General features: G+C 43.8%; 1 protein-coding gene across 1 annotated transcript in view; it reads right to left on the reverse strand.

The window, feature by feature from the left end:
- APLF (aprataxin and PNKP like factor) overlaps positions 1 to 24430 on the reverse strand; it is a 265162-nt gene that overhangs the window by 91155 nt on the left and 149577 nt on the right. Inside the window, exon 7 of the mRNA XM_044291261.1 lies at positions 18655 to 18746. Coding sequence (XP_044147196.1) covers positions 18655 to 18746 — 92 coding nt within the window. The remainder of the gene's footprint in view (positions 1 to 18654; positions 18747 to 24430) is intronic.

Raw genomic sequence — 24430 nt, forward strand, 5'->3', positions numbered from 1 at the left:
AGATGAAGATTTAATTTTTCAGCACGACCTGGCACCTGCTCACAGTGCCAAAACCACTGGTAAATGGTTTACTGACCATGGTATTACTGGGCTCAATTGGCCTGCCAACTCTCCTGACCTGAACCCCATAGAGAATCTGTGGGATATTGGGAAGAGAAAGTTGAGAGACGCAAGACCCAACACTCTGGATGAGCTTAAGGCCGCTATTGAAGCATCCTGGGCCTCCATAACACCTCAGCAGTGCCACAGGCTGATTGCCTCCATGCCACACCGCATTGAAGCAGTCATTTCTGCAAAAGGATTCCCGACCAAGTATTGAGTGCATAACTGAACATAATTATTTGAAGGTTGACTTTTTTTGTATTAAAAACACTTTTCTTTTATTGGTCGGATGAAATATGCTAATTTTTTGAGATAGGAAATTTGGGTTTTCATGAGCTGTATGCCAAAATCATCAATATTAAAACAATAAAAGGCTTGAACTACTTCAGTTGGTGTGTAATGAATCTAAAATATATGAAAGTCTAATGTTTATCAGTACATTACAGAAAATAATGAACTTTATCACAATATGCTAATTTTTTTTAGAAGGACCTGTACATCTCCTCTAAGAGGTTTCCTGCACCATTCTAGAAGAAACATATCTTTCCTCATATATGAGGCCTGCCACTGCCTCACAATACTTACAGAGATCAGCAATAACAATAAACTACCTGCCCAATATTGTGTTAGCCCCCTTGTGCCACCAAAACAGTTCTGACTCATCAAGGCATGCACTTCACAAGATGTCTGAAAGTGTTCTGTGGTATCTGTCACCAAGATGTTAGGAGAGGATCCTTTAAATGGTCCATCACTCCCAGTATGCTAACACTGCTCCTTCCCTCCCCCACCAAAACAGCACTGTCTGCAGTTATGAGGGATCAAAACTGCAGAGAAACTCCTTTTAAATCCAGGAAGCTAAAAGATGTTTTCCAGTACATTTTATGGTCGATCGGGCTGAGATTTGGGGAATTTGGAGGCCAAGTAAACACCATGAACGCTAATGGAAATATGTGTCATAGAAACAACCATATAAATGTCAGGACCCAAAGTTTCCCAGGAGAACACTGACCAGAGCATCACACTGCCTCCACCAGCTTGTCTTCTTTCCATAGTGATTCGGGTGCCATCTCTTCGCCACATAAGCAACCATTCACATGAAGTATCAGACCAAGCCATCTTCTTGCACTGCTCCATTGTCCACTTCTGCATATTGTAGGCATGGGTACACTGGCCCATTTTCAGCTGAATAGCAAGCTTTGATGCATTCTACCATAGCCAGCATTAACTTTTTCAGCAATATCTACTACAGCTGCTTTGCTATGAGATCGGACCAGACAGGCTAGCTTTTGGTTAGTCAAAAGCCATGAGCCAATGAGCCTAGGGCAATCATGTGCCTGTCTACTATTGTGTGCCTGTAAGGCATTAACCACTGTATACTAGAACACCAAACAAACCCAATGATTTCGGAGATGGTCTGACCCATTTATCTAGCCATTGCTATTTGTCCCTTGTTAAAGTTGTTAGATCCTTAAGCTTTTTATCTGCTTACAACACATCAATTTCAAGAACTGTTTACTTGCTACTGGGGTCCTGGGTTTAAAAACTGACCAAGGACAACATCTGCATGGAGTTTGTATGTTCTCCTTGTGTTTGCGTGGGTTTCCTCCGGGTACTCCATTTCCTCCCATACTCCAAAGACATACTGATGGGGAACTTGGATCGTGAGCCCCATTGGGGACAGCTTAATGCCAATGTCTGTAAAGCGCGGCGGAATATAATAGTGCTATATAAGTGCATACAATAGAATACTGCCCCAGCAGAAGCAAATACCACAGTGAAAAACAATATACATTTTTGACACACATTTAAAGTGGTTGCCTGGGTTACAGATATTTTTACCAGAATTTATAGAAGGTGTGGGGCTGGAAGTAGAATGTTCTGTACTCTGCATAATTTCAACCGTAGGTGTACTGCAGCCCACCTCCCATTCACTGAAATTGGAGTTGAGCTCGCGGACGTTGAGCTCCCGACTCCTGAGATCCTGAGCGCTGACCGCCTCTGCGTGCTGCGACGCTGTGGCGCTTTAACCACCCTTTTCAGCTGCCTTGGAGTGTCGGGTTCCTGTGATCTGCTTACCAGTCTGGGTGCTGGCTGGTGGCTCCCTCCGCCTCCTCTCGGCTCATGGTTCCTGCTGCTGGTGTGCTCCTCTCTGTTCCAGGGTTCTGATCCGCCTGGACCTCTTGTCTCCCTCCTCAGTTGGTTCCTCTCTTCTCTGGTGCGTGGCATGTGCCTGGACTCCGTTGCTCTGCTCGGCTCAGTTGTTCACCGGCTTCCTGGTTTGTTTGCTGCTTGCTCCCTCTGCTGGTGATCGGTGTGATTTTTTTTAATTTTATTTTTTTCTGAAGATTCTTTGCCTGCAGTCTCCTTTTCCTGAAGGCTACTGGACCATTTGCTGACTTGCCATCCGGATCTCTGCCATCTTGAAGATCAGCGAGGACCTTCGCCCCTTTTGTTGGGCCACGTGAGAAAATAATTAACCACTTCAGCCCCGCTAGCTGAAACCCCCTTCATGACCAGGCCACTTTTTACACTTCGGCACTACACTACTTTCATCGTTTATCGCTCGGTCATGCAACTTACCACCCAAATGAATTTTACCTCCTTTTCTTCTCACTAATGGAACTTTCATTTGGTGGTATTTTATTGCTGCTGACATTTTTACTTTTTTTGTTATTAATCAAAATGTAACGATTTTTTTGCAAAAAAATGAAATTTTTCACTTTCAGCTGTAAAATTTTGCAAAAAAAAAACGACATCCATATATAAATTTTTCGCCAAATTTATTGTTCTACATGTCTTTGATTAAAAAAAAATGTTTGGGCAAAAAAAAAAAATGGTTTGGGTAAAAGTTATAGCATTTACAAACTATGGTACAAAAATGTGAATTTCCGCTTTTTGAAACAGCTCTGATTTTCTGAGCACCTGTCATGTTTCCTGAGGTTCTACAATGCCCAAACAGTAGAAAAATCCCACAAATGACCCCATTTCGGAAAGTAGACACCCTAAGGTATTCGCTGATGGGCATAGTGAGTTCATAGAACTTTTTATTTTTTGTCACAAGTTAGCGGAAAATGATGATGATTTTTTTTTTTTTTTTCTTACAAAGTCTCATATTCCACTAACTTGCGACAAAAAATAAAAAATTCTAGGAACTCACCATGCCCCTCACAGAATACCTTGGGGTGTCTTCTTTCCAAAATGGGGTCACTTGTGGGGTAGTTATACTGCCCTGGCAATTTAGGGGCCCAAATGTGTGAGAAGTACTTTGCAATCAAAATGTGTAAAAAATATTAGCTCATGAAAACCCAAATTTCCTATCTCAAAAAATATTTTTCGCAAAAGTTAGCGGAAATTGATTTGTTTTTGTTTTTTCTCACAAAGTCTCACTTTCCGCTAACTTAGGACAAAAATTTCAATCTTTCATGGACTCAATATGCCCCTCAGCAAATACCTTGGGGTGTCTTCTTTCCAAAATGGGGTCAGTTGTGGGGTGTTTGTACTGCCCTGGCATTTGAGGGTCTCCGCAATCATTACATGTATGGCCAGCATTAGGAGTTTCTGCTATTCTCCTTATATTGAGCATACAGGTAATGAGATTTATTTTTCCGTTCAGCCTCTGGGCTGAAAGAAAAAAATGAACGGCACAGATTTCTTCATTCGCATCGATCAATGTGGATGAAAAAATCTCTGACAAAAAAAAAAAAAAAGGAGGGGAAAGGCGTCTGCCAGGACATAGGAGCTCCGCCCAACATCCATACCCACTTAGCTCGTATGCCCTGGCAAACCAGATTTCTCCATTCGCATCAATCGATGTGGATGAATAAATCATTGCCGGGATTATTTTTTTTTTTATATATATACAAAGTGTTTGCCAAAGCATAGGAACGCCGCCTCCTCCTCAGCTCGTATGCCTTGGCAAACGTATCTGTCACTGCAGAGGAGAAAATCCCGTCTTGCAGCGCCGCATACACCGACTTGCGTGTAATCTGACAGCAGCGCAATGCTTCTGTCAGAATGCACATCGGTGCTGCAGCTAGTAGATCGGTTGGTCCACCTGGAAGGTAAAAAGACAAAAAAAAAAAAAAAGAAAAAACCAGGCCACAACGCAATAATTTTATTAACTTTGGAACAGAACATGTAACTAACTTTTTGAACTAAACATTAACGTGTTTGCTTACTGGTGTTTTTTTTTTTTTTTTTACCTTTATAGAACAAACCTCTTCTTCCCCCCCATGGGTCAATGTGCAAAGCGCAAATCGCCCAAAGATGTGGCAAAGTGCGTTATGCACTTTGTCCCATGTGAAAGGAGACGTTTGCAGCAGCTGTGAGTGAATGGGCCCTAATAGCCCTGTGTGCCTATCCTGGTGAGATGATCCCTATGCTAGGTGTACCTGTGCGTGGTACTTTCGGAAACACTCCCCTAAGCATAGGGCAGGGTGGTCAGGACAGTCAGGACAGAAATAGCGGGTGTCACGCCTTATTCCACTCCTGCTACAGACACAACATCTTTTTCGGGGTGACGGGTGGGTTGAGGTACCAGCAACGACATTGGGGAAATGTCGCTCGTGTAGACGGCTAACTACACTGGTGGATGGGGCCACGGAACCTCCTGGATACAGGAGGTTCTCGATGATCTCTTCCTGAAATTTGAGGAAGGATCCAGTTCTCCCAGCCTTACTGTAGAGAACAAAACTATTGTACAGAGCCAATTGAATTAAATATACAGACACCTTCTTATACCAGCGTCTGGTTCTGCGGGAAACTAAATACGGAGACAACATCTGGTCATTGAAGTCCACCCCTCCCATGTGGAGGTTATAGTCGTGGACTGAGAGGGGCTTTTCAATGACACGGGTTGCTCGCTCAATTTGTATTGTCGTGTCTGCGTGAATGGAGGAGAGCATGTAAACGTCACGCTTGTCTCTCCATTTCACCGCGAGCAGTTCTTCGTTACACAGTTCGGCCCTCTGCCCCCTTGCAAGACGGGTGCTAACGAGCCGTTGGGGGAAGCTCGCGCGACTAGTTCGCGCGGTACCACAGGCGCCAATCCGTTCTAGAAACAAATGCCTAAAGAGGGCCACACTTGTGTAAAAATTGTCCACATAAAGATGGTACCCCTTGCCGAATAAGGGTGACACCAAGTCCCAGACTATCTTCCCACTGCTCCCCAGGTAGCAGGGCAACCGACCGGCTCCAGGGTCTGATCTTTTCCCTCATAGACACGAAATTTGTGTGTATAGCCTGTGGCCCTTTCACAGAGCTTATACAATTTGACCCCATACCGGGCGCGCTTGCTTGGGATGTATTGTTTGAAGCCAAGGCGCCCGGTAAAATGTGTAAGGGACTCGTCTATGCAGATGTTTTGCTCTGGGGTATAAATATCTGCAAATTTCAGGTTGAAATGGTCTATGAGGGGCCGAATTTTGTGGAGCCGGTCAAAAGCAGGGTGGCCTCTGGGACGGGAGGTGCTGTTATCACTAAAGTGCAGGAAACGCAGGATGGTCTCAAATCGTGTCCTGGACATAGCAGCAGAGAACATGGGCATGTGATGAATCGGGTTCGTGGACCAATATGACCGCAATTCATGCTTTTTTGTCAGGCCCATGTTGAGGAGGAGGCCCAGAAAAGTTTTAATTTCGGAAACTTGGACTGGTTTCCACCGGAAAGGCTGGGCATAAAAGCTTCCCGGGTTAGCGGTTATAAATTGTGTGGCATACCGGTTTGTCTCTGCCACAACTAAGTCTAAGAGCTCCGCAGTCAAGAACAGCTCAAAAAATCCCAGGGCCGAACCGATCTGAGCTGTCTCAACCCGAACTCCAGACTGGGCGGTGAAAGGGGGAACTACAGGTGCGGCTGAAGTTGGGGACTGCCAATCAGGGTTTGCCAGCACCTCTGGGATTCTAGGGGCTCTACAGGCACGTCTTTGCGGTGGCTGCGACGGGGTCACTACTGCACGTGCCACCGTACCAGCTTCAACTGCCCTTCTGGTGCTCGCTACTTCACCATGTTCTACGGCAGTGCTGGTACTAGGTCCAGGAAGGGCTGGGCTGCTGGTGTATGCCTCACCACGTAATCCGACAGCACCAGCCCCACTCTGCTGCTCTTGAAGCGGATCCTGCGCAACCTGCGGTCTAGCGACACGGGGCCGGGTACGCCTGCTGCTATCAGGGACCTCAGCCTCCTCGTCCGAACTTTGGGTCAGAGAGCCACTGCTTTCTACAGGTTCGTATTCTGACCCGCTGGATTCATCAGATGAGGGTTCCCACTCCTCATCCGACTGGGTCAGAAGCCTGTAGGCCTCTTCAGAAGAATACCCCCTGTTAGACATGTGGGCAACAAAATTTAGGGGTATTCCCTGAGACTACCCAAGAAAAAAAAAGCAAGCCTGTCTTACAAATGGGAGGCTAGCGAAGTACCGGAGGCCGCTGCGGTTGATAAAAAATATCAAAACTGATTTTTTTTATCGCCGCAGTGCGTGTAAAGTGAATGTGCAGCGATCAAAAAAAAATTTTTTTTGTCACTGCGGTGGGGCGGGCGTGGGCGAACGCACGTGTGGGCGACCGATCAGGCCTGATCGGGCAAACACTGCGTTTTGGGTGGAGGGAGAACTAAAGTGACACTAGTACTATTATAGATCTGACCGTGATCAGTTTTGATCACTTCCAGATACTATAAAAGTACAAATGCTGATTAGCGATACGCTAATTAGCGAATAACGGACTGCGGTGCGGTGGGCTGGGCGCTAACCGATCCCTAAACTACCTAACCAAGGGGCCTAAACTATACTGAAACCTAACGGTCAATACCAGTGAAAAAAAAAAGTGACAGTTTGCACTGATCACTTTTTTCCTTTCACTAGTGATTGACAGGGGTGATCAAAGGGTTAATTGGGGTGATCTGGGGCTAGTATGTGGTGTAGTGGGTACTCACAGTGATGTGTGCTCCTCTGCTCCTCTGCTGGAACCAACCGACCAAAAGAAGGAGCAGAGGAGCACAGCAGCCATATAACCCCATCATATTTACTAATATGTGGGGTTAAATGGCTGCTGATTGGATTTTTTAAAAATCAGCAACCTGCCAGCCAATGATCGTGGCCGGCAGGCTGCTGACGAAATACTGTGCTTCGAAAAGCCGGCCCGCGATGCGCATGCGCGGGCCGGCTGTGACCGAAATCTCGCGTCTCGCGAGATGACGCACGGATGCGTCCAGGAGGAATAAATCAACCACCTCCCGGACGCATCCGTGCGTTATGCGGTCGGGAGGTGGTTAATTGTGACTTTATTGCTATTCGGCTAAAGTTTTTCCGGTTGTATAGAGGCGAATTTGGCTGCCCCCCTTCCCTCTGCGGTGCTGGAGAGGGAGGGATAGAGGGGTGAATAGATGGGAAGGAGAGGAGAGGAAAGGCTATAGAAAAAAAAAGGAAAGAAAAAAATTGAGGAAGAAGGGGAAAAGGGAGAAGAAAAGGAGGAAGGAAGAAAAAAAAAAGGAGAAAAAAAAAGTAAAAGAAAAAAAGGGAGGAAGAGGAGAGGAAGAGAAATAAGCAAAGGGGGATATAAAGAAGAGTATAAAATAAATTAAAATAAAAAAAAGAGAAGGGGGAAGAGGGGGAAAGGAGAGACTGGGAAGAAAAAAGGAATAAGAATGGCCCCAAAATGACGGTCGATTGACTCCTCTGTAACAAAGTTGGGTTCTAAGACCCTAGAGAATAAAATTGATAAGTTTTTGAAGTCGCCCTTTTTAAATGAGAAGAACTCAGCTAAAACAAAACTCTCCGCTAATCTGAAAAAACCTACTAAACTCCCCAAACTGATGAACTTTCCGAGGACGGTTCAGCGGAGGTAGATCAGGAAGTAGGAGGGGAAGGTCTCTCTGCACAGATGCGAACTGAACACGACCCCTCCGTTTTGGATAAAATTCTCTCTGCCGTGGAGAACAACGGCACTTTAGTGCAAGAGATGTCTATTCAACTGGGGTCTGTGCAGAGTGACATTTCTTCAATTAGAGAGAACCTGGTAAAGATCCGCGATCGAGTCCTTAATGTGGAAAAAACTGTGGACTCTTTGCAAACCGATATTAATATGTTGAAATCTAAAACTTTGCTTCTTGCAACAGAAAATCAAGCACTACAAAATAAGTTAGAGGACTTTGAAAATAGGTCAAGGCGAAACAATGTCCGTATAATTGGTTTCCCAGAGGGAGCGGAAGGTCGACATTTAGAGGAACAACTCAAGGATGTGGTCATGCATAATCTTGGCAGTGACTACTTTTCCTCCATGTTTCAAATAGAAAGAGCCCATCGAATCCCAGGAGGGAAACCTATCCCAGGGAGGCTGCCGCGTGCAATTTTAATGAAATTATTATCATCCGTCGATAGAGACATGATACTGAAAAGAGCAAGAGAATGTACTCCCATTGAATATCAGGGTACTAGATTGCTCTTTTTTCCTGACTTTGCTCGGCAGACTCAGGAAAAAAAGAAGAAATTTCATAGAGATAAAGAAACGCCTGGCGTCCAAGGAGATTAAATATTCCCTTCAGTATCCAGCGAAACTAAGAGTGATCCACAACGGGACTTCTCTTTTTTTTGAAACACCACAGCAAGTGTTAGATTGGATGGAGCAAAGGGGTATTTGAAATTGCGCACTACTATGATTGAAGCGTTGGAGGGGGGATGGAGCGGGGGAGGGGGAGAATGGCCTGAGGTTAGAGGTTCGCTGATTGGGCGGATCAATAGAGAGGGGGGGATGGGAGGGAAGACCCACCTTGCAGCTATGGGGTTGTGTTTTTTTTTTCCCCCGTTGCAGTAAAGGATGTCCACTAGAATTGTAACTTGGAATATCAGAGGGCTTGGGGAAAGGGTCAAAAGACAAGCTATTATAGATGCTTTAAAGAGATACCTTCCAGCAATTATTTGCATGGTAGAAACTCATCTCACTAAAGAAACCGTGTTCCGCTTGACAACGGGATGGTATTCCCAATCTTATCACTCCACTTTTAGTAGTTCCTCTAGGGGTATCTCAGTTCTGATTCATAATTCTGTGGACTTCACCCTTATAGAATCTCATATAGATGACCAGGGTAGGTTTATCTTTTTGCATGGTAAGCTGCATGGTTGCAACTACATCCTCGCTTTCTTTTATATACCTCCGCCTTTCTCAATGTACCCACTGATCCAGCTAACACGTTTTTCTGAAGGGAGATCAGAATGCCGGCTAGTTCTGATGGGGGACTTTAATGCGGTCATGGACCCCAATAAAGATAGATTCACACTAGATGCAGAACGGGTGAGGAATGTATGTAATTCCCCGCTGTCACAGTTCTGTTCGGAGGTTGGACTGGTGGATATATGGGAATATCTTGGCGGAGGAAAGAGAGTATACTCTTGTGTTAGCAGGGGTGGTAGAGCAATGTCTAGGATCGATTTAGCATTTACCAATGAGAGCAATTTGAGTAATATCCGGAAGATACGATATGGGGTAAGAACAGTTTCGGACTATTCACCTGTACTGGTTGAGGTTTGCACTGGGAAGAATAAGGATAATAGGGGGTTAGGATTTAGGCTGAATCCATACTGGCTTACTATTATGGATAACCTTCAGTCCATTAAATCCCTGATGTCCTCCTTTTGGGAAGTGAATCTTCCCTCTGCTAACATTAATGTAGTATGGGATGCCTTGAAAGCATATCTGAGGGGGGTCTTTATAAGCGAGATTGCTGCAGCAAAGAGAACATTTAAAAAAAAAGAGGAGGAACTGGCCAAGGCGGCTGCAGACACAACTGAGCGATTCACCAGTCAACCTACTGAGTATAACAGGGAGGAGATGCAGAAGGCCAGCTGTTCCTTGAAGAACTATATAATAGAGAAAGCAAATCATAGAGTATTCTTTAAGGGCCTAAAATATTTTTCGGAATCTGGACGTCCTGGTAGGCTTTTAGCTAGGATAATCACACAACAAGACAAGAAAAATCAATCTATTGTCTCTATTCGCAATATAGTGGGGGAAATTATAACAGACCCAGAAGGAATTAGGGACACCTTTTTACAATACTTTACTCAGATATATAGTCCTTCTTCTGGTTTGTCACCCGACCTGGCGACGCGGTTCCTGGAGAGGATTCCACTTTCTACCTTAAATGAAGCCCAAATAGAATATCTGGAAGAGGAGCTATCTCTTTTGGAGCTCCAGGAGGCTTTGGGATCTGTCTCGGGGAATTCGTCGCCAGGGATTGATGGCCTTCCATATGAGGTCTATCGTAAGTATAGCGATGTGATTCTTCCTCAGCTGCTAGAGGTCTTTTCCCAGGCAATACAGGGAGGGAGCCTACCTTCTTCTATGATGGAGGCTCTTATTGTTCTAATTCCTAAAAAGGACAAAGACCCGATAGAAATGAGTTCCTATAGACCAATTTTGTTATTAAATACAGACGCTAAGTTACTATCAAAAGTTTTGGCTAGGAGGCTTTCACGGGTCATATCCACCATTATCCACCCAGACCAAAATGGCTTTATGCCAAAAAGGGGTACCCATCATAACCTGCACAGGTTATTTATGAATATTCAGTCTCCGGGATGTGGTACCCGCTCCATCCTGTCGTTGGATGCCACTAAAGCCTTCGACAGGGTGGAGTGGACCTTTCTTTGGGAGGTGATGGAAAAAAATGGGCTTTGGCCCTAGATTTGTGGCGATGGTTCAGTTATTATATAGCTCCCCAGTTGCTAGGATTAGGATTAACGATACGATCACAGAGAGCTTTACTTTAGGAAGAGGTACCCGTCAAGGCTGCCCTCTTTCCCCTCTCTTGTTTAATATCTACATTGAACCCTTAGCAGCTAGCATAAGGCAGGATCTGCAGGTGGCCGGTTTTGGCATAATGGGGAAGCATGACCGTGTATTCCTCTATGCAGATGATATCTTGGTTTTTGTTCATCAAACAGAAACCACTCTCCCTCGCATAATGGATTTGGTTGGTTCCTTTTCTGTGCCGTCTGGTCTGGAGATCAATTGGGAGAAGACTGTTCTCCTTCCTATAGACGAGCTGCGAGTTGACTGCGATAACCAGTTAACAGTTTCTGACTCAATAAAGTACCTGGGGATTTCAGTTTCTGCCAAACCTCAGGAATATTTACAACTTAATTTGATTCCCCTGATGATAAAGCTGAGGGCTAAAATAAAGATATGGCAAAAAATTGTACATGCAAGAGCGGACAGAATCTCTTTAATAAAAATGGTAGTACTGCCCCAGGTCCTCTATGTCCTGCGTAGCTCGCCTGTATGGATTGTAGACAAGTATTTTAGATTGATAGAGCGGATGCTTAACGACCTACTATGGGGGCGCAAGCGTGTGAGATTGAAGGCACTCTATTTCTCCATGCCCTACAACCAGGGAGGTCTTAACCTCCCCTATTTTAAGGGTTACTTTATAGCTTCTCAACTCTGCTTTTTTAATGACTGAGAAAATAGCCAATTCTGCAACAGGGTGGTGAAAGACTCAGGTTTTACGGACTTTTTTACTGTATTGGAGTCCGATTACTTACTAAACATACAGACTGGGTATACACTGATCTTATTAGTCCGTTTTTTTTGTATGCATTGTAATTGGCGAAGGATGTGAAGTTACTCTAGGAACGCTGGAGGATAGCGGGACTTTCCGGCATTTAACAATGGCCAAAGTTTTTTGTTGAATCAGGGCACTGTGCGCTATATGGGCGGGGACCCGGGGCTCGGGACCCTGGGCGGCCCGGGGGCCGGGTGCGACCCAAAATGCGGTTCTCTCTGTCTGATATGTGGTTTGACTGTAGGCAGTGATACGATACATGTTGTATGGGTGCTATTAGGGGACAGGGCCGGTCTCTGGTGGTGTTTTTGTCCACATTCCTTTTAAAATGCCGGTGATTCCCGAGTGATACTCGACCTGAGTCCCCTTGCACCTGAGATACTGGTGTGATTGTATGCGAGGTACGGTTAAGCTGGGCATTAACTTTCAATCTTAACTATCTGGGGATGAGGCAGCAAAATATGCATGTGTTTTTTTTTTCCTTTCTCCACTGCGGTAGAAGACTGCTGGACCCCCTAGGTTGCCTCAAGAAATGTTTCCGATCAAAGATCGTTGTAAGCCCGCTATGCATGGTTAATGTGAGCACCAGGTGAATGGATTTAAGAGTGTTAATCCTGTCCTTCTTCACCCATATTTGGGAGAGGACGCGTGGGGTGTGCGCTCGCTCCCTGGTGGCCGCCCGGGCCGCGGGCCCCCGATCTCTGCCCTTTATAGATATTAACATGCTAAGCTAGATGCTGTATGTGTTTGCCCGATTGGGCTGCCGATGTCGGGGGAGCACCGCTTTCCTCTTAGCAAGCGAGATTTCCATTTGACCTGTATTATCCCCATAAGTATGGGTAATTGTATGAAATTATTATTAACTATGCTTATAAATCAGAAACTTACGGACTTTAGGCTCTTATAATAGCATAAATGTTATATGGATATGTATTTTTGTATTACAAATAAAATATTTAAATAAAAAAAAAAGAAATTGGAGTTGAGCTTCAGTACACATGAATGGCTGCTATACCATGTACAGACCTGTGCTCTGTACACAGTATAATTTCTGGTGCTGCGGCTGCCTGAATCAGCTGATCAGTGTGATGTGTGTGCAGTGGCCTTATAATACAGTCCTGATCAAAAGTTTAAGACCACTTGAAAAATGGCAAAAAAACATATTTAGCATGTCTGGATCTTAACAAGGTTTCAAGCAGAACTACAACATGCAACAAAAATAAATGGGAGCGAGACTAAATATTTTTTGAGCGTTCATTTTAACGAAAACAACGAATAGACAGAAACAGGCTGTTTTTCAGCTGATCAAAAGTTTAGGATCACACCTCCCCAAAATAACTAAACCCCCCCCCCAAAACAGAAATCCAACTTCCAAACATGAACTCAGTAATGAGTAGCTCCGCCGTTCTTGTTTATCACTTCAAAAATTCGTTTTGGCATGCTTGATGCAAGCGTTTCCATGAGGTGAGTGGGAACATTTCTCCAAGTGGTGAAGACGGCCGCACGAAGGCCATCTACTGTCTGGAACTGTTGTCCATTTTTGTAAACTTCCCTCGCCATTCATCCCCAAAGGTTCTCAATTGGATTTAGATCAGGGGCCAAAAAGAGTGATGTTATGGGCCAAAAGAGTGATGGGCCAAAAGAGTGATGTTATTCTCCTGGAAGAAGTCTCTTGTCCTGCGGGCATTGTCTACTGTAGCGTTGTTCTGTTGAAAAACCCAGTCGTTACCAGACAGACGAGGGTCCTCAGTCATGAGGAATGCTCTCTGCAACATCTGGACATAGCCAGCGGCCGTTTGACACCACTGCACTTTCTGAAGCTCCATTGTTCCACTGAAGGAAAAAGCACCCCAGACCATCATGGCGCCCCCTCCACTGTGGCGCGTAGAAAACATCTCAGGTAGGATCTGCTTGTCATGCCAGTAGGGTTGGAAACCATCAGGACCATCAAGGTTAAATTTTTTCTCATCAGAGAATAAAACTTTCTTCCATCTGATAGTTATGGGGCTGCAGTCAGCACCAGTAAGGGCCTTAATTTGGGTTGAGGATCGTCCAGTGTCTTGAAGGACAGTGATGGCCAGTTCGCAGTGTTCGCTGACGAACACATGCGATCTGCCATCTTTATTCCCAAGTGCGGCGATGCAAAGGTAAGTCCTTACCTGTGCCTGCGCCGCGATCCGCTCTGAAACACATGTGGTCACCGGGAGCAGGCAGTTCTGAGAACAGCCCGATGAAGGTGGCTTGGCGTTTGTTCAGACACAGGGAAAGTCCATAAACAATAAAAGTCACCTTTTCTCTTGGGTGTTAATTTAAACCCTGTTAGCAGTTCAGCCTCATTAAGTCCATAGGAGGCCTGTTCGTCTTTAGAGGGGCCCGTGTCCTCCAGCCCGGCTCAAACTTCAAATCCCAGCACAGCCCTCAGTTCACAGCACACAGACTCCTGAGCTCCACTGTCAGAAGGAGGTAAATCCACCACACCTGGCAGTGCTGGCTGGTTTTTATGCCTGGCAAAACCTGGCCTGGAACATGCGGAGTAGTCACCCACCCAGCACTTTGACTACTCCCAGTAATAGCCGTCCCGGATCAGCTATGACAGCCATGCTAAATCTCAAGGTGTCAATTAGCAATAGCTGCTGCTGACACATAAAATACCGGCTCTTACTTCGAGGCCAGGAACCTCGGTGAAACATACCTTCCATCCACGATGATTCCAGGTACCTTCTTACAATACACACACTATTTCATGCTATATATAGGTTATGTAACATGCTATGTAATGTCTTAGAAATGTAGTATTAGTATAGTAATAGTATACACAGAGTATATTGGTACATCCCATTACTAGTACATATACACAATACACAGTATATTACTTGGGCAGCACGTACCACCATCAGTCCACCACACCAGTTACCAGGGCAGCTGAGGGCCTGGGCAGACAGTTGGAGCTGAGGGCAGCAGCTGGAAGGTCTGGGGCATTGACTGATGCAGACGAAGGCCCCATTCAGCAGCCTGGCAGCAGGAGAATCGCCGCAAGAGCAGAACACAGGAGGGATGCACAGCATCAGCCTAGGCCTGCACTGGCAGTTGCTGTTATGTTAGCGACAGCTCAATTAACATTGGGAGTCTGATCTGAGGTCTGATTAACATTAGGGTCTGATCTGAAGTTTAGTAACATTGTGGAGGTCTGATCTGAGGTCTGATCAACATTGAGAGGGATCTTATTTGAGGTCTGATTAACATTGGGGCGGGGGCCTGATATGAGGTCTGATCTGACGTTTAATAACATTGTGAGGGTCTGATCTGAGGTCTGATTAACATTGGAGTGGTCTGATCTGAGGTCTGATAAAAAATATCTTTTTTATTTTCCTCCTCTTAAACCTAGGTGCATCTTATGGTGTTGTCTTATAAAGCGGAAAATATTTTCTATTGGGCGAACATACATTTGCAGTGGGGAGTATTGTGTTCAGTATTTTTCAATGCCAATATCCAGTATAAAAATATGTGGCAATAAAACAGTAAAAAAAATTAATGTGATGGGGATGAAATAATGAAATATACTTTATGTGCTTGCACTAGCCTCAAAAGAGAAAGGTGAAAAATTAGCCAACCACTGAGAAATATACACAGTTCAACTACCGTGAAGTGGTGAAAATAACAAAATCTAGTCACCCGTTATCATCTCTCAAACGTCAATGGGAAGATTTGTTTTCAACCCACTAATAGTTTTATACACGGCATTGTAATAGCTTCTTCTGTGCTTCTACACTGGAGCGTCTAGTTTACATTCTCAGTATGCATTCTGGCTGAACACAATGTGCAATGCCACAGGGGAAAAAGCAGAAAGAAAGAAAGCCAGCAGGGCACTGAGAATGAGGCGGGGATGGCTCAGGAAAATGGCACTGCCATCAATACAAAAGGAAAAGAACAGAAAGTTTTTCTCACAAAGCACAAGGTCAATATCAAGCAGTAATTGATAATATATGCCATTTGCATTTCCTTCATGTACACAGATGTGCAGTACTATCACAGTCTTCTATAATAACAGCCACTATACACTCTTGTACTGCATGATGATAGTTATTAACCCCCTAGTGTCTTTATACTTGGACTATAAGACTGCAGGTTAGGGGCAGGTTTCTATGGCCTCTATAAATTGTACTGAGTGGCCAAAGTCAGACTAATACACAGATATTACAATGTTCCATCTCGCCGCTCTTCCTATAGAATAGAATAACATTTTCATTTCCTTCAATTGATTATTTTCCTGAAATACCGTACGTGACAGACATAGGAATTCTTCAAAAAATATCCACTACTAGTATTAGAATGAAAAATAATATTTTTCCACATTTCTTCATGTAACACCCACAAACTTAAAATGTATTTTATTGGGATTTTATGTCATAGACCAACACAAAGTAGCAAGTATGTGTGAAGTGAAAAGAAAATGATATATGCCGGATTTTTGCGCCCTATAAGACGCACCTAGGTTTTTGAGGAGGAACATAACAAAAAATACAATTTTTAACCAAAAGATGTGCTTTTGGTGGGTTTGAACTAATGGCGGTCTGTGCATGACACTATTATGGGGGATCTGTGGATGATGCACTGTTATGGGGAGGGGGATTTGTGGATGGCATTATGATGGGGGGGGTCTGTGGATGGCATTATGATGGGGGGGGGGGTCTGTTATGTGTATCATCCACAGATCCCCCCATAAGTCTCATCCACAGATCCCCCCATCATAATGCCATCCATATATATATATATATATATATATATATATTAAATGTGGTTATTGATACCTCATATTGGTGTTCCCAGATAATTGAGTGCCCTCCAACTGTTTACATACTTGCTACTTTATGTTGGTCTATCTCATAAAATTCCAAAAAAATACATTTATGTTTTAGGTAACGTGAAAAAATGTGGACAAAATTCAAGGGGTTTTAAGACACTGTAAGTAGGGGCAGAGAAATGTAAATGTTCAGTATTATATATAATTATTATAATAATCTATTCTATATCAATGTGCAGCAGTATTTGTGCAGACGCCTCTCTGCATATTTGCCGTGCTGCGGCCGGACCTCTGCCGCTCCCCATTATAGTGAATGGGGTTGGGCGGACTTACTGCAACACACGTGTGCAAACTGTCGTACAGATCCGGCATGCTGTTCCCCTGCTGGAAAAGATAAATCCCAGTGTAAAACTGGCCTTACAAAAAAAAAATTAGGACATGGAAATGACCAACATTTTATACTCGGGCAGCACTGGGTAGTTTTCTAGTATAATCATTATAATAGTAGTCAGACGGGGAGCCTACGAGAATGGCTGCACCCTCTGTCTTTTTTACACATATTATAGAAAGTAAGCAGCATTGCCCACAGAAGGTCCGCAGCAAAACTCAATGACCTAATGTATTAAGAAAAGGAAGATAATCATAAGCTTTGCTTATATGCAGATCCTCTTCCCACCTCTCACACAGAAAAAGCAGGGGCAGTATGGAAGACATTATACAGACGTATGGAACAGGGTAGCTGTGAATCCAGCATTGGGGTGACTTAAAGGGAACCTGTCACCATGAAAATGCTAAGTAAGCTAGAGGCAGCATGTTATAGAGCAAGAGGAGCTGAGCAGATTGACATAGTTTTATGGGAAAAGACTCAGTTTAACTTTTGTTTTATTCATTTAATTTCCTGTTTTGAAGTTAAGGAGGTGCTCCTTTGAGTGATTGACAGCCTTTCCTCTATGACGGTGTATACAGAGATAGCTGTCAATGATTGATAGGAACGCCTCCTTGACTTCAAAGCCGAGAATGAGCAGGAATATAAATATATAAATTACAGTTACTGAATCTTTTCCCATAAAACTATATCAATCTGCTCACCCTCCTGCTCTATAGCATGCTGCCTTCAGCTCAGACAACATGTTTTGAGTGACAGGTTCCCTTTAACAGAACACGTAGGAGACTAGACTGCGAAAAAATATATATGGATAGCACATCCACATTCCAAGCATTGATCAATTGCTTTTCAGCATAATTTATACACATCTACATTGAGGAACTTAGTATATCTTTTATCAAAATACAAAGGCCCATTCACCACATCAAGTTGGCCTCTGTTGAGTGGGTCCCTACTCTAATAATCGGCGATGTAAAACAGTTATGGCAATGTAAATCTGTTTTTTTATTTCAAAGTTTTTATTTTTTAATATTAAAACACACGAAAAACGATAAAAATGTGCTATGGCTGTAATCGTACTGACCCACAAAATGAAGGTAACAGGTAACTTTTACTGCAGAGGGAACACCATAAAAACAAAACCATAAACCATTTTTCTTTCCAACTTGCCACCACATCGTATGCAATATTACCATATTTTTTGCTTTATAAGACGCACTTATGTTTTAGAGGAGGATATATTTTTCTTCAGACATCAGACCCCCATACCAGATGCTCAGATCAGACCCTCAAATCAAATAATCAGATCCCCATCTTAAACCTCAGATCAGACCCCCACAATAAACCTCAGATAAGACCCCATATCAGACCCCCATTTCAAACTTCAGATCAGGCCTCCATACCCAACCTCAGATTAGACCCTTTTTAGACCTCCTTGTCAAACCTCAGATCAGATGCTAAAAAATACTGCAACTTACCTCTCCTGCTCCGCCTCTACTCTGTAGGTCCAGCGGTCTCTCCTCTAGTCACGCTCCCTTGTCTTCTCCGGGGCCACACTGCACTGTCATTTGAATGCATACGTCGTCATAGTGCACACTTCTTCACGATGTATGCAGTCAGGACAGTGCAGCGCGGGCCCGAACACAGTGGGTTGAGTGCAGTCAACTTGTAAAAAAGGTGTAAATCAATACAAATAAAAAAAATAATAATAACATTTTGGTCAGCTCTCCACAGTCCTGCGCCGTTCACTTGCTTAAATAACACAATTACACCTCTGCAAAAAATATCCATCAAGAGGTCAGAGTCTTACCTCTGGTTGTTTCTTCTCAGGTACGTACTCTTCTTTTGATTTAGAGGAAGATGTTGTTTGAGTCCTCTGTGTCATAGTCCTTTTCTTTTTCCCTTAAATTAATGCAAAAAACTGTGAACATTTATAAAACTCAAAAACAAAATCAGCACAGAGCAAATACACTGTTGGCAAATAACAACTTTGAAATGGAGCAACTTTGATCAAAAGGATCTTGCGCAGTTTTTTTTTAAAGTGCAAGTACTGTATATATTCACTTTGACCTGGCATTGCATTAGACGTGAGATGTGTGTACTGTGACTAGCGTGTTAAATGTATGCACATATGCCACTATACTTTCAAAAGAAAATGCAATTTCAAAAAGCTCAATAAGAGCAGATTTCCTGTCATATTTGATTTACAAACTATAACATAACTTTGATTGCTTTAACACATAATAAAATAAAGAACACTGCATTTAAAAAAAATCTCCTACAACTGGCACACCCTCTGGACTTTGACAGGGCCAGACACTGCCTGCCCCTGTCAATCAAAGAGCAGAGAGTGTGGCCGCTGCAGAGAGAGCTGACCCTCTAGGTGTAATGGCAACGCCCCTGTTGCTCCTAGAGGATAATTTGCATATATTAAAACTTCATTTTTCTCAGCAATGCGGGCACACATGAACATGGGACCAACACAGATGCCTTCAGCTGCCAAGTGCTCATGCAACAGGTCAGCCAGTTTCATAGCTACAAATCTGCTGACAGACGCCCTTTAACTTCATGATCAGACTACACAGTGCCTGCTTGTAGCCATGGATATACACAGGACTGCATAGGAGCTACGTTCATAAAATAGTACCTTTGTACAACACCCTTTGCGTTGTGCCTTTTCTGTTTTTTTTTTCTATATAGTTGTCAGAATGCAAATAAGAGTTATGTGACAGAGGCCTCTGTAACTATTGCCCCAATGTGTTCAGTAAGAGGTCGGATACAGTGGTCCTGCACATCATGCAGAAGGTCATGTGTACATGGGGCAGAAAAGGACCAAAGGTGAGCAATTCCAATGCAAAAAACCCTCTATAGATTCCAGGATAAGATCAATAGATAAAATAAACAGAAGTAAAAAAGATACAAGAAATATTCCTTTAGCAGCACATCACTGCTGTAAAACCCAGCTACAACGATGAATGATGGCCTTTAATTTAGCAGAGAACTGCTGCCTCGTGTTAAAACCAGGTCTATAATTTGTTACCGACACAAAGTAAAGGAAAAGACAAAAGAAAAATATGCTCATGGAAGCACTTCTCTATATATACGGGAATACAAGGCCGTCTCACACCTCCTAATGGGGAGTATTTACGGTGATGAAAAAATATCTGGATGTAATCGAAAAAGAATAAAAAATGTCCAATTAAAATAGCTAGTCATTTTCTGCAGATATCTAGAAAATCATATACACACGTATACACTATGCTTTCCCTTAAATAACACGAAGGTCACCTACAAGGAGCGCTTGATTAGATACAGTATATCTTGTACAAAACGACAATGTGTATTTGAGATAATTGTTTTCTTTCCTTTCTTATGATATACATATTGGAGAAGGTCTCTCCAACAGATCAATAAAAACAATGTTATAAAAAAATACTCCTATATAACAATAATAAAAGCATGAAAAGAAGATGTCTGCTTACCAACTCTGCAAGATACAGGACAGCAATCTAACCACACTTAAAGGGGTTATCCAACCCCTAAGATGCCTCCTCATATGCCTGGGCCCCTCACAGAGGTCATACTTACCTGGCTCCACGGCACCCGCATCGCTTCTGACACCCGCACGGCCGCCACTGCATCTCCGGCGTTGGGGGCAGCCAATAGCAGGCCGCTACGGAGACCAGCCTCACTAGAGTCACCTGCGATGCTAGGGAGGCTTGTTCCCGCCGCGGCGTGCTACTGGCTGCCACCCCCTGACGCCGGATGTGCTGGGGAGCCAGGTAAGTTTAAACCTGTGTGAGGGGCCCGGGCATATGGGGAGGCATTTTAGGGGTTGGATAACCCTTTTAAGGGTGTATTAAACACCTCAATCATGCAGACGATTGTCGGGAGGGAAACATTAATTCCCGGCAATTGCCTGCTCGCTAGCGGAGGAGACCACCTTGTAATCCAGGTCATAACCATGGAAACAAGCTGTGTATAATGTGATGGAAAAATGAATCCAGCCAAGGAAGGAAACAATATGTATAATAATAATACATTAGCAAGTGGCTTGTATTAACTTTCTCTACATAATAAATGCCATGACACAATCCATTTAAGGCATTTTTATACTCAGACTATTGCATATTTCTAACCATGAAACTGGATGTTGAGCTATAGAAGAAGAGCTGCATGGGGCCCAGAAGAGGCTTCTGAAGAAATGCAGTCTTCTGGCAATCAGACTGCCTGCTTTCTAAGCATAGTCTCCCATCCTCACCTTTAAAACATGTGGTAGGAGATGTAGTAACACAGGTAACTGAAAGAAAACTTTAAAGAGTCACTGAACTTTCCAAAAACTTGGTATGTCATAGTGACATATGAAAGGTTTTGACCAGAGGAGATCTGAGTGCTGACACCCCCAACAATGGCTAGAACAAGGAGAGAGATGCGATCACATAGCAGGGTCTCTCCTCTCTGCGAGAGATGGAATGAAAACGTGCCCATAGACTTCTATTGATCTTGTCTCCTGCAGCAAGGAGAGAGTGTGTGCTATGTGATTGCTTCTCTCTCCTTGTTCTAGTGATCGGTGGGACTTTCGGCACTCAGATCCCCACTAATTAAAACCTTTTTATATATATCGCCAAGGCATATTAAACGTTTTTGGAAATCTCAGTGAACCTTTAAATCCAAAAGAGTAGTGCTTCCAGAAATATGGGCATCCCTAGAACAAAGCATCAGCGAGACCTGTCCCCTTTAAAGGAGAATTTGCTCAACGATTTCAACCTGATCAACGATGCTTGACCTAAGGTTCGACCATCAAAAAAACACCTTTAGGGTGGTGTCACACTCGGCTTTTTGTGGCAGATTTTGTGCGACACCAGCCTAATCATGGCTGCCTGCAAATCTTTTTTTTCCCCCTCTGGACCAAAATTTGTATGGCATGAATGGAGATGAGCTGCTCTAGACTTTACCTCTCTTGGCTGACATTGTACGGTTGCCATTTCTTTTCATACTTAGTTTTCTGTCTAACCCTCATTTTAAAATTCCCTCTTATCACTGCATGAGCATTTTATGTTATTAACTACCAGGGCAGTGTGACCAGAATAGAATGAAAGCGCCCATGAACAAAGCCAAGGAACAGTCCTCAAGCTTGCTGGAGATTTTCTTACTATGAGATGGTAGGGATTGAGTCATGAAGAAAGAGTACGTGTAATGATGTGTTCCTCAGCAACTTGTAATATAATAACAAAACGCCGTCGATCCAAAAATGAAATGAAGAGAAGCTGTACGATTTCACTTGTGAGCGGAGAGTGAGTCACGCGAGATCGTTAAACAGATCATTAAACACAAATTATTTATTTCCAGTACAAACAACATTTCCCTCGGTACGCAGCCACCAAATTCCTGGTCAGCTGATCCTGTCCGCACGCTCCCTCCGCATGTCAGAAAAGTAATCTGTTCTTTTTCTTCTGAAACTAATACATCTAGAATTCTCATAGTTATCATCTTTCCGCTAACATAACAGTATAATAGTTACCGTAAGCTGGCAATTATTTCTGCTGGACAGCTCCTGCACGGTTTGCACCAGCCATTACCACCCTCTCCTGTATGGTCAGAATAAAGCCTTGTCCAATATTAGAAATAAAAAAGGACACGGACTGCATAGTTTTGACAGAAAAAGTTAATTTTTTTGCTAATCTTGGACAACCACTAAGGGTGGGGTCACACAGTGTTTTTGTTCTTTTTTACGCTTTTTTTTTTTGGGGGGGGGGGGGGGGGTCCATTGCATTTTTCTCTGCAGAAAAACAAGTCTGAAAAAGAAACTAATGGCTAAAATGTGTGACCAGAAAACTGTCCTAAAAAATGTTGCTTTGCAACCACGCAAATAAGATACTGGTGGTTCTGGTTGATGAGAAGTGTACAACATAATGCAAATAGGTACCATCTTCTCTGCATTCTGCCTTTGGAGCTTTCTGGTAGTTTCAGGTGTCCCTTGGGGTACGGTGATACAGGGTAGATTTTCTGCAAAGGAAATTCCACTGTGGATAGGCATTTCTATAGGGGTGCCGGGCGGGTGTGTTGTGGATCCGCAACACACCACGGACGTGTGAATGGAGCCTTAGTCATGCATCTCCCCACTTTTCCCTCTTTTCCTTGCAACAGCAATGATAAGGTTATGGTTGTAGCTGCAAAAAAATCCATTGTGCAAATCCACTTGCAGATTTCCACTGCAATGCACAATACATCTGTATTGTAATGCATTGGCTGTAAGTGTATTACTCACTGTAATACACTTACAGCCTGCTTCCTATGAGATCCAGGGGGCCGCATCTCACTGGGATATCAGACACGAGGCCTAATGAAGGCATCGGGCTGCCGTCCAAGCCATCAGGTCCCCGTCACAGCAGCGTGGGGACCCAATGGACACTTGGGACCCGTCAGGATACCGCACGTGCCGCAGTCAGCACTGACTGCGGCAGTGCGAGGGTTAATACGGCAGCATACAGCAGGGGTCCAGCTATCAGTGACTGCCGAACCCCTGCAGCTGATCAAGCGCACGCAGCTCCTGCGCCTGCCTGATAAGCGCGCCGTAGCTGTACGGCACTGGAGTTTCAGACTCAGGTCCCAGCACCGTACATGTACGGCGCTGGTATCCTACGGTTTAATGTGCTCGTCCCTCTGAAAGTCAATACTTTGTAGAGCCATCTTATCTGTGATTACAGATGCAAGTCTCTTGGGGTATTATGTTTGTGTTAGCTTATGAAATCTAGACACTGAGATTTTCATCCATTCTTCCCAAGAAAACTGCTCCAACTCCTTCAAGTTAGATGGGTTGCATTGGTGTACGGCAGTCTTTAAGTCATGCTACGGATTCTCCGTTGGATTGGGGTCTGGGCTTTGACTAGGCCGTTCCAAGACATGTAAATGATTCCCCTTAAAGCACTCCAGTGTAGCTTTAGCAGTATGTCAGTGCCCTGCTGGAAGGTGAACTTCCGCCCCAGTCTTAATGGCAGACTGAAAGAGGTTTCTTTTAAAAATTGTACTGTATTTACTGGCATCCATCTTTCCTTCAATCCTGACCTGTTTTCCAGGCCCTGCATAATGCTGCCACCACGTTGCTTTACCGTGGGAATGGTGTTCTTGGGGTGATGGGAACAGTTGGGTTTCCATCAAATAGCCTTTCCCAAAAAGTTCAATTTTAGTCTCGCCTGACCAGTGAATCTTCTTCCATGTGTTTGGAGAGCCTACCCCATGCTGTCTGGCAAACTACAAATGTATTTCTTATGTTTCTCAAACAATTGCCTTTTTACTGGCCACGCTACCATAAAGTTCAAGCCGATGTAGTGTATGGCTTATAATGGTCCATTCGACAGATACTTCCAAGCTCCTCTGTGGATCTCTGGGGCTCCTTCAAAGATGTCATTGGTATCTTTGGTAAAACTCTGATTAATACCTTCCTTGCCTGGTCTTTGAGTTTTGGAGGCTGGCCTTCTCTCATCAAGTTTATAGATGATTCCATGAGGAACATGAGCATCAGAACCTGACTACTGCAATGACAGAAGGAGTCTTGGTCCTGATAAATTTTTGCCCTGGACATTAAG

The sequence above is a fragment of the Bufo gargarizans genome, chromosome 4 (assembly GCF_014858855.1).
Source record: "Bufo gargarizans isolate SCDJY-AF-19 chromosome 4, ASM1485885v1, whole genome shotgun sequence".
Classification (NCBI taxonomy): domain Eukaryota; kingdom Metazoa; phylum Chordata; class Amphibia; order Anura; family Bufonidae; genus Bufo; species Bufo gargarizans.